General features: G+C 57.6%; 1 protein-coding gene and 1 long non-coding RNA gene across 2 annotated transcripts in view; one reads left to right on the top strand and one right to left on the bottom strand.

Annotated features, from left to right (window-relative positions):
- Positions 1-14612, top strand: part of LRRC8A (leucine rich repeat containing 8 VRAC subunit A) — a 28559-nt gene extending 13947 nt beyond the window's left edge. The window contains exons 3-4 of the mRNA XM_035015664.1: positions 5076-7240; positions 12708-14612. Of these exons, the coding sequence (XP_034871555.1) occupies positions 5084-7240; positions 12708-12983 (2433 nt within the window). The 5' untranslated portion in view covers positions 5076-5083 and the 3' untranslated portion in view covers positions 12984-14612. The remainder of the gene's footprint in view (positions 1-5075; positions 7241-12707) is intronic.
- Positions 1643-3662, bottom strand: LOC118017612. The gene is made up of 3 exons (XR_004681197.1): positions 3576-3662; positions 2028-2120; positions 1643-1674 (listed from the first exon to the last, which is right to left on the bottom strand). It is a non-coding gene; the product is annotated as an uncharacterized LOC118017612 (long non-coding RNA).
- Positions 14613-16240: the final 1628 nt, after the last annotated feature.

Here is a 16240-nt window from a genome sequence, read left to right as displayed (position 1 = left end):
ACACAGGCAGTTTGGGAAGCCTCATTTCTGTGCCTTCTTTTTTTTTTTTTTTTTTTAATTTTTTTTTTTTTAAAGATTTTATTTATTTATTTGAGACAGAGAGAATGAGAGAGAGAGAGAGAGCACATGAGAGGGGGGAGGGTCAGAGGGAGAAGCAGACTCCCTGCCGAGCAGGGAGCCCGATGTGGGACTCGATCCCGGGACTCCAGGATCATGACCTGAGCCGAAGGCAGTCGCCCAACCAACTGAGCCACCCAGGCGCCCATTTCTGTGCCTTCTGATAGTCTTGAAAGCTTGGCGGGGTTTCTGTTCCCACGCCCCTAGTTTATGGATGGGGAGACCAATGTGCCACCTTCTAGGAGAGGAGTCCTGGCTCCTGGACACGCTGTTCCCTCCCTGCTGGCTACACGCAGGGGTGGCCAGGACAAGGGGATGTCTGGTGGCGTCAGCAGCTCTAGAATCAAGCCTCGCTGGCTGACCTCAGGGTGGGACACAGTCGGAAGGGAGGCATCCAGGGTGGGCACAGGCCTGGGATCACACGCCCCTGGGCACCTTGACCACCTTTTTTTTTTTTTTTTTTTTTTAAGATTTTATTTATTTATTTGGAGAGAATGAGAGAGAGAGAGAGAGCATGAGAAGGGGGAGGGTCAGAGGGAGAAGCAGACTCCCTGCCGGGCAGGGAGTCCGATGCGGAACTCGATCCCGGGACTCCAGGATCATGACCTGAGCCGAAGGCAGTCGCTTAACCAACTGAGCCACCCAGCCGCCCCCTTGACCACCTTTTGCAAACTGTGGTCACATGCACGACAGAGTCTCTGCTCTGGGACAGGGAAACAGGCCGTGGGAGAGAAGCTGTTCCACACGTCTGCTAGGAGGCCATACCGGTTAGGGAGGGCCCAGTGCAGGGAGGGGATGAACACACTGCCTGCAGGAAATGCCCTGAAAAGGGTGCTTTCTGTAACTGGGAAGGAAGATCCCCACTTCCTTGGGTCTGTCCGTTTCCCTGTGGTGCTCTCCTGACCGGACCGGCTGTGTCCCAGGGCAGCTGCTATGTGGGATCTGCTCTAGCGGCGTGCCCCGTGGAGGCGCTGCATGCCTGGGCTCCCCCGTGGATCTGGCTTTGAAGGTAGGCCTCTGTCACTTACAGGTGAAGTTGGGCACATGGCTTCTCTCTCTGAGCCTCGGTTTCCCTATCTGTAAAATGGGTATGGGGAATATTTCGGCCTTAAAAAGGAAGGGAATTCTGACATCCATGCTAAAACATGGATGAGGGCTTTCTATTAACTGAAATAAGCCAGACATCAAGAGACCAATACTGTTACAATTCCACCTTTATGAAGTACCTAGGGCAGTCAACTTTATAGAGACAGAAAGTAGAGGGGCACCTGGGTGGCTCCGTGGGTAAAGCGTCCGACTCTTGATTTTGATTCAGGTCCTGATCTCAGGGTTGTGAGATCAAGTCCTGCATCCGGCTCTGTGCCGGGCGTGGAGCCGGCTTAAGATTTTCTCTCTTCCGGGGCGCCTGGGTGGCTCAGTCATTAAGCGTCTGCCTTTGGCTCAGGTCATGATCCCAGGGGCCTGGGACTGAGCCCCGCATCGGGCTCTCTGCTCCGCGGGAAGCCTGCTTCTCCCTCTCCCACTCCCCCTGCTTGTGTTCCCGCTCTCGCTGTGTCTCTGTCAAACAAATAAAATCCTTGGGGCACCTGGGTGGCTCAGTCATTGGGCATCTGCCCTTGGCTCAGGTCATGATCCCGGGGTCCTGGGATCGAGCCCCGCATCGGGCTCCCTGCTCCGCGGGAAGCCTGCTTCTCCCTCTCCCACTCCCCCTGCTTGTGTTCCCTCTCTCGCTGTTGCTGTCTCTATCAAATAAATAAAATCTTAAAAAAAAAAAAAAGATTTTCTCTCTTCCCCTCTCCCTCTGTCTCCCACCCCATCTCTCTCTCTCTCTCTCAAAAAAAAAAAAAAAAAAAAAGTAGAATGGTGGTGGCCGGGGGCTGGCGAAGGGGAAATGGGGAGCTAGAGTTTACCTGGGGACAGGGTTTCAGTTTAGCTAGACGGAAGCCTCCTGGAGACCATGGTGGTAGCGGCTGCACAATGGAATTATATACTGAATTATACACCTAAAAAAGTTTAAAGAGGTAAATTTTATGCTATGTATATATTACCCGAATAAAACAATCTTGAGAAAAAAAATGGGTGGGGGCGCCTGCCTGGCTCAGTCGGTAGAGCATGACTCATGACTCTTGATCTCAGGATTGTGAATTCACCACGTTGGGTGGAGAGCTTACTTTAAAAAAAAAAAAAAAAAACACAAAAAAAATTGGTGCCAGAACAATGTGCATGTCTTGGACTTGGCTATGAGTCTTCAGTCTGGGAACGGGAGCTGCTCCCCGCCTCCGTGGGTGTTTAGTGCCCTTGAGTCACTGGCTCCTGGAGCTGGTCCCTGCGTGGAGATCCCTACCTGGGGGATCTGTTTCCTTCCCCAGGGCCCTCTGGGTTGGGAGGGCCGGGAACCTCTGCTTCCTCCCCATCAGGGTGTGTAGCCCTGCCCACATCCACCCGAAACTCACTGCTGCCCTGCCTCCCCGCCACACCCGGGCCCGGCCCTGTCCTGCCCCCCTCTCACGCCCTCTCTTGAGACCCACTGATTTTGTTGAGTACCTACCGTGTTCCGGAGACTTCTGCCCTGAAGGGGCATGATGAGGAGGTGCCAGAACTGCCTGCCTGTCCCACTCTGCGCTAAGCACGGTGAAAGCCTACAATTCTGTGGACGCTTCCCAGCAGCACCGTGAGGTGTTTGTGCAGAACCTGGGGCCGAGAGCCAGTGAGGTCCTCACCCAAGGCCCTGCAGTGAGGTCAAGGCGGGCAGAACCCAGCTCAGCCTTCTTGGCCCCTGGCTTCCCCCCACATCCTCAGCAAGAGCTACTTGAGAGCAGGCTGCCCCAACCACCTAGCTGTTTCTTCTCGGGGGCCTGGTTGCGGGGCAGGCGCCCCTTCCCTGGCATCCCTGCGGACTAAGGCCTGGGGTTTGGCACCTGCGTCTTCTTCCCAGTTTTCTCCCAAAACCCCGTCAGAGAGAGGCGGTGACGTGTCCCAGAGTTGCACAGTCAGTGGCAGAGTCGGTGGCAGAAACACGGGGCAGCTAGAGGGTGATCCCCACCCTCCAGACAGGCCACCCCCACAAGGTGGGTCCTGCGCTGGCCTCCCAGCTCTGCCTTCCCGAGCCAGGGTGCCTGGCTCTGTCCCCCACACCTCCACGAAGGCCTTCTCAGCAGGGAGGTGGCATCTGTCTCTTGGGCTGTAGCCCCAGCTGCCCCTTGCCCTGTCCCAGGCTCTGCCTCTCCCACTGCTGCCCACACGCTCACACTGGACCGAGAGGCCCCTGAGGCGTGGACACACCTTGGTCATTTTTATTGTCCCCGGAGGGCTGAGCCAAGGGCGGGATGGCAGCGAGTTCAGGATGTGCTGGAGACCGGGTGTTTGGGGCCGGGGGAGGCTAAGAGCCAGCCGAACCAGACCGGAACAGACAATGGATGGGGCTGTTTCCTCCCTCTCTCAGCCTCCCGTTCCCTAACCTGTAAACGGAGCAGTGAACAGTTTCCACCTCGGAAGTCAAGAGGCGACATGTGCAAAGAACGCCCCGGGTCAGCAGGGGCCCAGAGGCAACTCCTCACTGGAGTGTCCTCGCTGGGATGGCACACCCACTCCCTCCAAAACTGGGAGGCTGTAACCACATCCTGCCTGGTCATAAAGTGCACCGCCCCCGGTGTCTGGCGTCCTCTTTCTGGACACTGCAGGGGCAGGCTCTTGCATGCCCTCAGGCCCTCTGGCTTGGCCCCTCCTCCCTTCCTGTCCCCAGCCTTTGGGTGCCTGCCTGGATGTGGACTTGGGGAACTGGGAAGGGAGGGACAAGTGTCCGGGTTTCTTTCAGCTGGAGGCCGGCTGTATGATTCAGCGGGCCCTCCCCTGGAGTGCCCCTTTCCCAGGAGTGTGGGTGGTATGAGGAGCCAGCTGGTCATTAGAGGCCCGGGCCTTCCTGTGGGGTGGCCATTCACCCTGGCCTGTGAGTCCTGGCCTCACCGGGAAGGCTGACCTCTGGGCTGGAGCTGGTGGCCCAGGGCGGGTGGTGGCATCTGCTGGCCCCATCGTGACCTGAGTTCTGGGAACCCCAGGGGACAGGGAAGCTGGACTCTGGGGCGTGGTCTCTTGGCATAGTCAGGTGGACAGCGGGCCCGTGCAGCAATGAAGACGCAAATGGGGAGGTGGAGGGACAGGCCTGGGTTTGGTCTTGACTCTGCCCTGAAGAGTAGTAGAGTGACGTTGGGCCGGTGACTTTACTTCCCTGAGCTTTGCTCCTTACACACACGTGTGGATGCACACAGCCAGAGATAATATCATAAATGTGATGTCATCTAGCGTGGGGCGGAGACCAGTCTTGTTTTCTTGTCCTTTCTCTGCCCGGCCCCACCCCTTACCGTGCGTGCGTGTGCATGTGTGTGTCTGTGTCTGAGTCTCTCCCCTCAGGATCCTATATGGACATAATTACAAGCACCCTCGCAGAATTTTTTAAACTTCCCTATTTGTTTTACAAAAGTGAGTTCACATCGAGCCCCCTCTTGTACATTTAGATTTCCCACACTTTGAGGGAACCTCTTCCGGTCACTGGGGCAGGGTCTCGGCAGCTGTTTCCAAGTGAACTGAGAGTTTTCAACACGCCCCTCTGGTCAGTCTGATCATGAACAGGATGGAGTCTGGCCAGGAATTCCCGAATGCTCCCGCTGGAATGCAGAGGGAGGCCACATTAGCAATCTGTTCATGTGGCTCTTGACTTCGGTGCTCGGTCTCCGTGTCTGTTAAATGGGGAGACTGCCTGCCTTCCCCGGTGGTGGTTTCCCAGCTACCTGGTGACCACATGGCTTCTGGACAGAGGCCTATCGGTGGGCCCCCCTGTGAGTGGCAAGGCCGTGACTCCCAGCTGGACTCAAGGTGGAATTTTGGACAATGGGTCCGTTGTCTCCTAGGTCCCAGTCGGCCAGGCCGCCCTGTGGTAACCCTGTCCTGTGGGTCCTTTTCAGGTTGAACCATGATTCCAGTGACGGAGCTCCGATACTTTGCGGACACACAGCCAGCATACCGGATCCTGAAGCCATGGTGGGACGTGTTCACCGACTACATCTCCATTGTCATGCTGATGATCGCGGTCTTCGGGGGCACACTGCAGGTCACCCAGGACAAGATGATCTGCCTGCCTTGTAAATGGGTCACCAAGGACTCCTGCAATGACTCCTTCCGGGGCTGGGCAGCCCCGGGCCCAGAGCCCACCTACCCCAACACCACATTGCTGCCGACCCCTGGCCCGGGCCCCACGGGCATCAAGTACGACCTGGACCGGCACCAGTACAACTACGTGGACGCCGTCTGCTATGAGAACCGCCTGCACTGGTTCGCCAAGTACTTCCCCTACCTGGTGCTTCTGCACACGCTCATCTTCCTGGCCTGCAGCAACTTCTGGTTCAAGTTCCCACGCACCAGCTCGAAGCTGGAGCACTTCGTGTCTATCCTGCTCAAGTGCTTCGACTCACCCTGGACCACCCGGGCCCTGTCCGAGACGGTGGTGGAAGAGAGCGACCCCAAGCCGGCCTTCAGCAAGATGAATGGCTCCATGGACAAGAAGTCGTCGACAGTCAGCGAAGATGTGGAGGCCACCGTGCCCATGCTGCAGCGGACCAAGTCCCGGATCGAGCAGGGCATCGTGGACCGCTCGGAGACGGGCGTGCTGGACAAGAAGGAGGGGGAGCAGGCCAAGGCGCTCTTTGAGAAGGTGAAGAAGTTCCGTACCCACGTGGAGGAGGGGGACATCGTGTACCGCCTGTACATGAGGCAGACCATCATCAAGGTGATCAAGTTCATCCTCATCATCTGCTACACCGTCTACTACGTGCACAACATCAAGTTCGACGTGGACTGCACCGTGGACATCGAGAGCCTGACGGGCTACCGCACCTACCGCTGTGCCCACCCCCTGGCCACGCTCTTCAAGATCCTGGCGTCCTTCTACATCAGCCTGGTCATCTTCTACGGGCTCATCTGCATGTACACGCTGTGGTGGATGCTGCGGCGCTCTCTCAAGAAGTACTCGTTCGAGTCCATCCGCGAGGAGAGCAGCTACAGCGACATCCCCGACGTCAAGAACGACTTCGCCTTCATGCTGCACCTCATCGACCAGTACGACCCGCTCTACTCGAAGCGCTTCGCCGTCTTCCTCTCGGAGGTGAGCGAGAACAAGCTACGGCAGCTGAACCTCAACAACGAGTGGACGCTGGACAAGCTGCGGCAGCGGCTCACCAAGAACGCGCAGGACAAGCTGGAGCTGCACCTGTTCATGCTCAGCGGCATCCCCGACACCGTGTTCGACCTGGTGGAGCTGGAGGTGCTGAAGCTGGAGCTGATCCCGGACGTGACCATCCCGCCCAGCATCGCCCAGCTCACAGGCCTCAAGGAGCTGTGGCTGTACCACACGGCGGCCAAGATCGAGGCGCCTGCCCTGGCCTTCCTGCGTGAGAACCTGCGGGCCCTGCACATCAAGTTCACGGACATCAAGGAGATCCCGTTGTGGATCTACAGCCTGAAGACCCTGGAGGAGTTGCACCTGACGGGGAACCTGAGCGCCGAGAACAACCGCTACATCGTCATCGACGGGCTGCGCGAGCTCAAGCGCCTCAAGGTGCTGCGGCTCAAGAGCAACCTGAGCAAGCTGCCGCAGGTGGTCACCGACGTGGGCGTGCACCTGCAGAAGCTGTCCATCAACAACGAGGGCACCAAGCTCATCGTCCTCAACAGCCTCAAGAAGATGGTGAACCTGACTGAGCTGGAGCTGATCCGCTGCGACCTGGAGCGGATCCCGCACTCCATCTTCAGCCTCCACAACCTGCAGGAGATCGACCTCAAGGACAACAACCTCAAGACCATCGAGGAGATCATCAGCTTCCAGCACCTGCACCGCCTCACCTGCCTTAAGCTGTGGTACAACCACATCGCCTACATCCCCATCCAGATCGGCAACCTCACGAGCCTCGAGCGCCTCTACCTGAACCGCAACAAGATCGAGAAGATCCCCACCCAGCTCTTCTACTGCCGCAAGCTGCGCTACCTGGACCTCAGCCACAACAACCTGACCTTCCTCCCCGCCGACATTGGCCTCCTGCAGAACCTCCAGAACCTGGCTGTCACGGCCAACCGGGTGAGGGGCCTGGCCGTGGCTCTGGGGAGGGGGGTGGGCGGTTTGCTCAGGAGGCGCAGCGTCTCGGGGTGGTCGGGTCCTCACCCATGGTTCCCAGAACCATCCAGGAGGGGCTTGTTGGGAATACAGATTCCTGGGGGCCCCCCTGCCCCGACCTGTTGACTCGGGATCTCTGGGCCGGGGACCCTGTCTTTGCCACAGAATGTTGCAGAGTCCTCCTCCCGGGAGGGATGGTGTCGTCAGGCGGGGTCGGTCCCCCGAGGTGACTTGGGGTGGGTTTCTCATAGGCAGGGACGTGCAGGGACAAGAGGTCCCAGGGCTGGGTTGTGGGAGGCAGGACTTAGCCTGGAGCCTGTTCTAGACCACATCTGGAGCCGAGGGGCCAGTCTGGGTCCACGAGGGACAGAAACCGTGGGTGGCTGGTGCTCACCGAGGCCAAGCCGGGTGGTCTCTGCAGCTCTTGGCCCCGCTCACACCCTTCCCCCTCTGCTTGTCACCACCTGCCTTTCTGGAGAGGAAATTGTGCAAACCATCTCAGGCCGGCAGTATGGGAGGCCACGCCTTGGGAGACGCCCAGGAAACCATTGGTAGCCCTGTGTACCAGCCCCTTGCCTGGCCAGGGAAGCCCCCCACCCACAGGCCCCTTCTCAGAGGCAGGCGGGTGGGGTTGAGGGCCGGCTGATCCTGTGGCTTTGTGGTCTGGCCCCTGTAGTGCAAACTGAGCTGCAGCCACTGGAAGGACCGCCCCCTGCCCACCCCTCCTGGGGACCTGCGGAAAGGTAACCCGTTCCCGGTTCCTACTTTCAAGGTGGAGACACAGTGAGGCAGGTGGTGGTGGGAGCCCAAAGCCCGGGGTGCGGACTGTGGAGACCTGGTTCAGACACCACCCTGCAGCTCCCCTGCAAACGGTGGCACGAAGTAGCCCACGCCGTGCGGGGCACGATGCTCCCGACAGGAACTCTCTCCAGCAGCCTCAGATGCAGAGGCGGGCGGTCCCCTGAAATGCACCCCCCGCCCAGCCCCCGGCCCCAGGAAGGGACACACCTTCTCCAACGTCACTCAGATTGGAGGGTCTGGGCCCCCCTCCCCTCTTCCCTAAGCCTCTCTTACTGCAAACCAACCTGACTCTTCCATGTATCAGAGTTTGACTCTGATACATGGAAGAGTCACAAACTCTATCTTCCTCCCCCAAATTATGACTGTGAGTGGCCAAGGACGAAGGTCAGATCCCAGATTGCTTCACGTGGGAGCATCTGCCCCCAGGGCCTGGGACAGGCCACAGATCAGGAAAATTGGACTCCTGGGGGGAAGCCACGTGTGGGGAGCACCAGACAGACCCCAGCCTCTTCTTTAAGGCCTTCCCCCAGAGCACAGTGTGGGGGCCAGATTGCCCCTGGAGTTGGGTCCGACTAAGGCACCTCACGACCCTTTGTAACCTGTCTCCTCTGTCCCGGCTGCCCACAGGCTCTGCACCGGCTCTGTGTGGGCTCTGCGGGCACCCGGGGCTTGCTGGGCCCTGCTTCCTGGTGGAGGGCACATCAGGCATCCAGCCTGGCTCGCAGTTCCGTCCCCTACCCCCAGCTCCTCACTGCTAGCAGGCCTGTTAGGTCACATCACGCCTGCTGGCTGGGGTCACCCCTCAGGAAAGGAGCTGGCCACAGGCTTGCTGTCCGAGGAAGGAGACCCTCTGCATGCCCTGTTTAGCACACTGCTTAATCACATCCTGTCTCCGCCCCTGGAATGCCAGAGGCCTTTGTAGGGAAAAAGTTCACTTGGGCTGATCCTTGTCAGGCCCATCCTTTTTTTCAAAATTTTTAAAAATTATTTTTACTTTTTTAACTTCTTAATTTTTTTTTATTAACATATAATGTATTATTTGTTTCAGGGGTACAGGTCTGTAATTCATCAGTGTTGCACAATTCACAGCGCTTACCATAGCACATACCCTCCCCAGTGTCCATCACCCAGCCACCCCATCCCTCCCACCCAAGGCCCATCCTTTTAAGCTGGAGCCCCTCCCCTCCTCCTCTGTGAGCCCCCCGGGGCTGCAGGTAAACAGGGAGGGGTGGGTGTGACCCGGCTCAGGCCCTTAGCTGCTCTTTCCCCATGTTTAAACTCACGTGAATAGGCGCGAAAGATGCGTTCATTTGTCTACAGATCCATTTATTCATTCTTTCATTGATTTGGCAAATGGTTTTCGTGCACTCCTAGCGTAGAGGAAGGTGCTAGGGACACAGGGACAAATAAAGCCCACTGGCTGCCCATCTAGAGGCTCCTGGGCACACACAGGAGTGGTCTCACCCCAGATTTAGGGCAGGCAGACCTCCTGGAGGAAGGGACATCTCCCCTGGCCCTGAAGATGAGGGGAAGTTAGCCAGATGAAGAGGAAGCGGAGAGTCTAGTAGGTTTTGTCAGTGGGAGGAGGAGCGGTGAGTTGAGCAGCCCCTGGAATTTGGACTTTCCTCTGAGACCAGGGCTGGAAGAGAGTCCTGTTCTTCCCACTCGTTTCCATCGGATCTCCTTTGTTCCCCTCGTCTGGTGACGTGGATCTTGGCTTTTCCGTTCAGTGCCTGACACACAGCAGATGTTCACCAAATTCTCTGAGTAGATGAAGAAACGAGCTAACTTATCATTGGGAGAGATTGTTCTTGCTGCAGTGTGAGGGGGGTGGGTTTGAGGGGCAAGATGAGAGGGGTCAAGAGCTGGCAGAAAACCCAGGTGCAGCCATCAGCAGGGGTGAAGCCTGGACTGAGGCTGCCCTGGGTGGAGCGACTTTGGTGGGACAATCCGCAGGATGGGGCTGGATTGGATGGGGGAGAAGGGGAGAGGTCTGAGTGACTCGGGGTTTCTCACTTGGCTGCCTGGGAAGATGGGTCACTGAAACAGGATGCAGGAGGAGTCCCTGGTTTTCAGAGAAGAGAGTGTATGTCCCATGTTGGGTGTCTGGAGCCCCTGGGACATCCAAGGGACCATACTGAGTCAGCCTGAAGCTCAAGGAGTCCTCCTTATCCCCGCCTGGGCTCCTGGATGAAGAGGGGTCCTTGTTGAGATCACCGGGGGTAGAGGATGGAGGGAGAGAGGAGTCTGGCTCAAGCCTTTGGGGTTGAAGCGGAAGAGTGAGGCCAGGCAGGAGTGTGGGCTTACAGTGAGTGGGACAGTTGGGTGAAGGAACGGATTCAGGTCTAGTGGATTAGGAGGGACTGTTGGTGACTCTGGCCAGATAGTTTTGGGGGTGGACAGGGCAGAAGCTGGATCACAGCTGAAGAGAGACAGCATGTTTTTCCACATGGTTTGTCGGGAGGTGGGGAGGGCGATGGAGCAGCCCCAGAGGCTTCTGGGAGGATCGTCTCTTTTTTCAAAGACTAAGTGGACTTGAGGCTACTTCAGTGCTAATGGGGGAGCCATCGAGGTTCCTGGGAGGTAGGAGAGGGCAGGATCAGGGTGATAGGACAGGACCCCAAGCCTTTGGCAGCCGAGTGACAGAAGTGTCTGCGGGAAGAGGACAGGTCCAAAGGACAGGGGTGGCTGTGGTGGGCGCTGAGCTATTGGAGCACCTCTCTTTCCTCTGTGGGACCTGGAGAGAGCTCACTGGCTAGGGCCGGGGCTACTGGGGAGGGGGCGTTTTAGGGAGGGAGCTCTGCATGTGAACCCCAGCTGTGGCACTCACTGGGTCAAGCCTTTCGTGCTGCCCTGACCCCTCTCTGAGCCACCAGAGGAGTCCACTGTCGGGGGGAGCGGGCTCTTTGGGAGGCTCAGGCCCCTCAGTCCTGCCAGAGCCCTGTCATGCCCTCTCACCTTCGTGTCCCTGACCTTCAGCCCTGCTCACCTGGAGGCCACCTTGGCTCCATCCCTGACTGCTAGGCACAACAGTGGCTGTTTCTGGAGGCCCAGGTTGGGGGTCTCTTTTAAAACAAGTCACCCAAGATCCAAGTCTGCCCAGAGGCCCTCAGCCATAGAGCATTGAAGGCGAGAGGCATTTCTCGTCCTACCTTTCATTCTACAGAGGGGGAAACTGAGGCCCGGGGAGGGAAAGGGACTTGCCAGTGAGTGCCATATTTGGCAGAATGGGAACACGGCGCAGGCTCTGAATCAGAGGAAGTAAGGCTTGCTTACGTCCTCTCCTGAGCTTTCGGGCCATGCAGTCTTGCACATGTTGCATTTCACTTCTGCAGGCCTCAGCGGGAAAATGGGGACAGTGACAGAGCCACCTCACAGGGGTTATTAAACAGTCTCTCCATCATCTTCACGTGGGATCGCGTGGGGTCCCTCCTGCCCAGCCTTCTGAAGGAGACTGTTCTGGCAAATAGGCTCAGTGAGAACCCAGGTTTGTAGTCGACTCCTTGCAGAAGGGCAGGGAAGAAGGTGGTCAGAGACACAGTAGGTCCCCACTCGGGCCCCACCAACGCTCCTCGCTCCACCGACGGTGTGGACAGATAGCAGAGCACGAGCTGATGAACCGGGTTCAATCTTGGCTCCACCATGTTCCAGCTATGAACCTCTGGGCAGGTTAGCTTCTTTAGGGCCTCCTCAGTGAAATGTTACCCCATCTGGAAAGCAGAAGAAGTGTTTATAGGGTATTTACAGGGGGTTCTGATGGGTATATGAGGTAAGAGCATCAGTGCTCAGAGCCAGCCCGCTGTGTAGGAAGCTGCGTGGGGATGTCACCCGTCATCAAATTTTGCAAACTCAGGAGGGGAATGGCCAATATTGGGCTCCCTGCACTCATGATCAGGGTGTGACTTGACAGATGAGGGGACTGAGGCCCAGGACAGGGAGGTGACAGAGCTGGGGTCCCCACCCCTATTGGAGGGCTCCTCGCAGTTCTCAGCAACTGGGGTGTGTGATTTTCTCAGCATGCCGTTCTCCCATCCAAGTAATAACCAGGCCCGACCCTGCTTAGCTTCCGAGATCAGACGAGATCGGGCGCGTTCAGGGTGGTATGGCTGTAGACCATGCCGTTCTTTTTCATAAATTATTCTTAAACCAGGCAGGCCCCGCAGCCTGGCTCCTGATGAGCCCTGGGCAATGGAGGAGGGGGCAGAGTTGATAGTAGCTGGCCAGTGTGACATGCTTCTTCGGGTGCCGAGCACTGGGAGACAGTGGGGAACCAGGGGGCCCCAGCCCTGCCTTCTCAGAGCCTGGTCCGGGAGTGACAGGTGGCCAAGCAGCTTCGCCACGGAGGGATCGGTGATGCCAGGGGCCATGGGCGCCCTAGTTTACCCAGGAGGTCAGGGAAAGCTTCCCGGAGAAAGTGACTGCGGAGCTGAGACTTCCCATACAGGTGGAGGTCAGCCAGGCTTTAGGCCAGACGGTGCTGCGTCCTGGGCCCAGGGAGCTGAAATGGGCTTCAGAGGGGATGCTGGTGCCTGGGACAGGGGTGGGGGTGAGGGGTCGGGGAGAAGCCTTGGCCAAGGCCCCAGATCTGAGCTGTGCCCCTCACTTTGGCCCTCTGCTCCTGCCCTTCCAGATCGAGGCGCTGCCCCCGGAACTCTTTCAGTGCCGGAAGCTGAGGGCCCTGCACCTGGGCAACAACGTGCTGCAGTCACTGCCCTCACGGGTGGGCGAGCTGACCAACCTGACCCAGATCGAGCTGCGGGGCAACCGGCTGGAGTGCCTGCCCGTGGAGCTGGGCGAGTGTCCGTTGCTCAAGCGCAGCGGCCTGGTGGTGGAGGAGGACCTGTTTAACACGTTGCCACCCGAGGTGAAGGAGCGGCTGTGGAGGGCCGACAAGGAGCAGGCCTGAGCGCCGGTGGACAGCGGAGCACCGGGTCGCTGAGGAGTCCTCAGGGCCCAGGGACCCAGACACCCAGGGACGACCAGCCAGGCCTCAGCCAGGGCAGGAGCCTGGGGCTGGATGTTGGCTGGGCTGTGGCCACGGGACAGTACCTGAGGGGCTGGCCCCTTTCCTCCTTCTGAGACTCATGCCCCCCCCAGGGCGGGCGCCTGTCGGGGAGAGCAGAGACCTGTGTCTTAGAGCGCAGTATTTGGACAATCAGGGCCTTCCCCCTGGAGGCCATCTCTGCCCTAGAGGCTGAGCTGATGCCAGAGGCCCGGGGACGCCCACTTAGCTCTTGGTATTTATTTTTCTCCACTTCGCATCCCCTCCCTCCGGATAACTTACACATTCCCAACAAAGTTCAGCTCCGATCGGGGGTATGTAAGGAAGGGTGGGCAGTTTCCCTTTTCCTTTTTTGGTGATGCCCCCGGCAGTACCACCCAGACTGGAGCAGAGGGGTCCAGGGAGAGCCAGCCGTGACAGTTGCCCCAGGGGTGCTGGGCTGGGCTCTGGCGGTGTGGCCCAGGGGACAGCAGGCCGTCAGGTGGAAAGGCCAGGCCTGGGGCTGGTCTCAGCAGTTTTAGATTTTTTTTTTTGTAAGTAAAAAGAAAAAAAAGAACTTTTTTTTAAAGCTTTGAAAATTGATGGTTTGGGTATTAAAAAGAAAAAAAAAAAAACACTAAAAAAACCCCCACAAAAGACAGTGAAGGCCAGTGAGTTGGGGTCTCAGGGCAGGACGGCAGCTTCCCTTGAGCAGAGCAGCAAGAAACTGAACTGTTTCCTTCCCCCCCGGGGTGCGGGCTGCAGGATGTCTTTGAGTCTGGTGAGACCTTGGTCCAGGAGTTCTGTTTTTTCCTTTCCTCTCCAGGGAGGGGTTTTTTGTTTTGTTTTGTTTTGTTTTTGGTGTCTTGTTTTCTTTTTCCTCCATGTGTCTTGGCAGGCACTCATTTCTGTGGCTGTTGGCCAAAGGGAATGTTCTGGAGCTGCCAAGAAAGGAGGAGACTCGGGTTGGCTAATCCCCGGATGAACGGTGCTCCATCCTCCCCATCCGTCCCTCGTCACAGTGTTAAGGAGCCAGGAGGAGCTACCTCGCCCGGACTCTGCTTTCCCACCTCATGTGTCATGAGTTTGCCCAGTGACACCCCTAGCCTCAACCACTGACATCAGCCCTGTCACCGCCTGGTCCTTCAGAAGAGACACTTGGAGGCGGGGTCATGGGTGGGGAGGTCGCCGCTGGGAGGGGCAGGCTCCCCAGGTTTGGGTTTCCAATTTCTGTCCCAGGCGCCAGGCACACACAGCCCTCTCGGCGCCTGGTGGCAAGAAGCCACCTCAATTTAGATCAGTCACGGGGTCCCTGCATTAGAAGGGTTCCCCGCCTTAGATCAATCACTTGGACACTAAGGCACGTTTTAGCGTCTCTTGTCTTAACGATTATGTCCATTTGTCTGTCCATTTGTGTTTTCTGCGTCATGTCAGCAGATGTAATCCTCAGAAATAATGCACACTAGCCTTTGACAACCATGAAGCAATCCGTTACATGAGGGTCTGAACTTGTAGACTCCGTTCAAATATCAAATAAATCTATAACAGAAAGTAGCCTTTGGAGATCTCCGTGTCGTGCAGGGGACCCTACCCTCAGCTCTCTGGGTCCTGCTGGGCCCTGTGGACTGGTTTGTTGAATGGCCACTGATGGGCTTCTAGAAGGTGGGTAACTGCCCCTCTCCCTGCCCTTTGGAGGCCGCTACTGGGCGTGGGCTGGACAGAACGCCTGCTGCATGTCAGGCATGGCATGGGCCGGGGGTCCTGCCGCTGGCCTGGTCACCTGTGGTTTGAGCCTTCATGAGCTTTGATGGGTCGGGGGGCCGGGGTGGGGAGGGGGACACTGGAATGGGAGCCAGTAGTCTCCATTCTTGTCCCAGCTCTATTATTCCCTGCATGAAGCCAGGCTGACCCCTTCCCCCCCTACGGCCTCCATATCCCCATCTGTGCAACGGGCGTTTCCACTCTATGCTCTCATAGGTCCCTCATAATTCCCAGCAGCCATTCCCCTGGGCTCTGCAGAGGTGGGGCTGAGAGTCACTGTGGGGGAGCCGGCTCCTAGCCCCTTTGGGAGCCTGCTGAAGGTGCTGGGTCCATTGCAGAGGCTCAGGGCGATGGGCAGAGCTGCCTTCAAATCGTAGCCCTGCCATTTATCTGATGTGGAAGCAGTTTCCTTGTTTGTAACATCAGGCTGGTATCAGCAACCTTGCAGGACTGTTCTGAGGCTTACTTGAAGTTGCCTTTTAGTTGGCAAATAGTTGGCTCTTAATGCCCAATAACTGATACCCTCCTCCTGGACCAGTGAGGTTTGCGCTGGGCTGCCATGCGGACCCAGGGGCAGGGGGCTTTTGGTGAAGAAGAAAGGCCATTGTGTCTGACCTCCGCCTTAGTGATTAGGCCTTAGCCGCTGCTTGGGCATCTCCTCTGGAACAGGCCAGAGTCTGTCCTTCCTCCCTCCATGGGACTGTGACCCCTCCAGGTGACCTCAGGGCTGAGCAGCTGGGCTGTGATCCCCTCTGAGACCCTCCTGGGTCTCCACAGTGGAGGTCCTCCCCTCCTGTCTGGTCTGGTACCCCCCCACCAACTCCCACTCCCCTCCCCAGTCTTGGGGCCGCCCGGTGCCACCAGCAGCAGGAGTGTTGGATCTGGAGCTGGTTAGCTTTGGGGGGGAAAAAACCACAATGCAAACCCACCTCCCAAAGCCTGAGCAGGATGCATGAGCAAATCTCGGAGGCTTAGCCCCTCCTCCCATCTGGACCCGCCAGGGCTGTCCACTCCCAACCTCAGTGGTATAGTCTTTCCACTGATGACAAGAGCAGTTTGGAAAACGGGAAAGTTCAAAAATCAAAATACCCTCACATTTCACCCGGAACAGCCCCAGCTAACTTTTGGTGAACAGCTGATAGGCACTTGTAGTAAGTGCTAGGCCCTGTGCCAAGCTCTTTATAGGCAGTAAAGCATTCCTCTTCCTCCTTATGAGAGGTTATCCCCAAACTACAGATGGGGAAAGCAAGGCCCAGGCCTGGACTCAAACCCAGTCTGCCTCACTAAGCCTCCACTACAAGCCTTTGGTGGGGGTTCCCAGGGGAGCTGCTAGCCCAGCATGATGGGACTCTCGCTGTGCCCCCGACACATGGTAGGTGTCCCTGTATTTGTTGGGCAGTTTCATCAGATGGGGCCAGGAC

Source organism: Mirounga leonina, unplaced genomic scaffold (genome assembly GCF_011800145.1).
Source record: "Mirounga leonina isolate KUSES-001 unplaced genomic scaffold, KU_Mleo_1.0 Mir_170, whole genome shotgun sequence".
Classification (NCBI taxonomy): domain Eukaryota; kingdom Metazoa; phylum Chordata; class Mammalia; order Carnivora; family Phocidae; genus Mirounga; species Mirounga leonina.
This window is presented reverse-complemented; position numbering and strand designations above follow the sequence as displayed.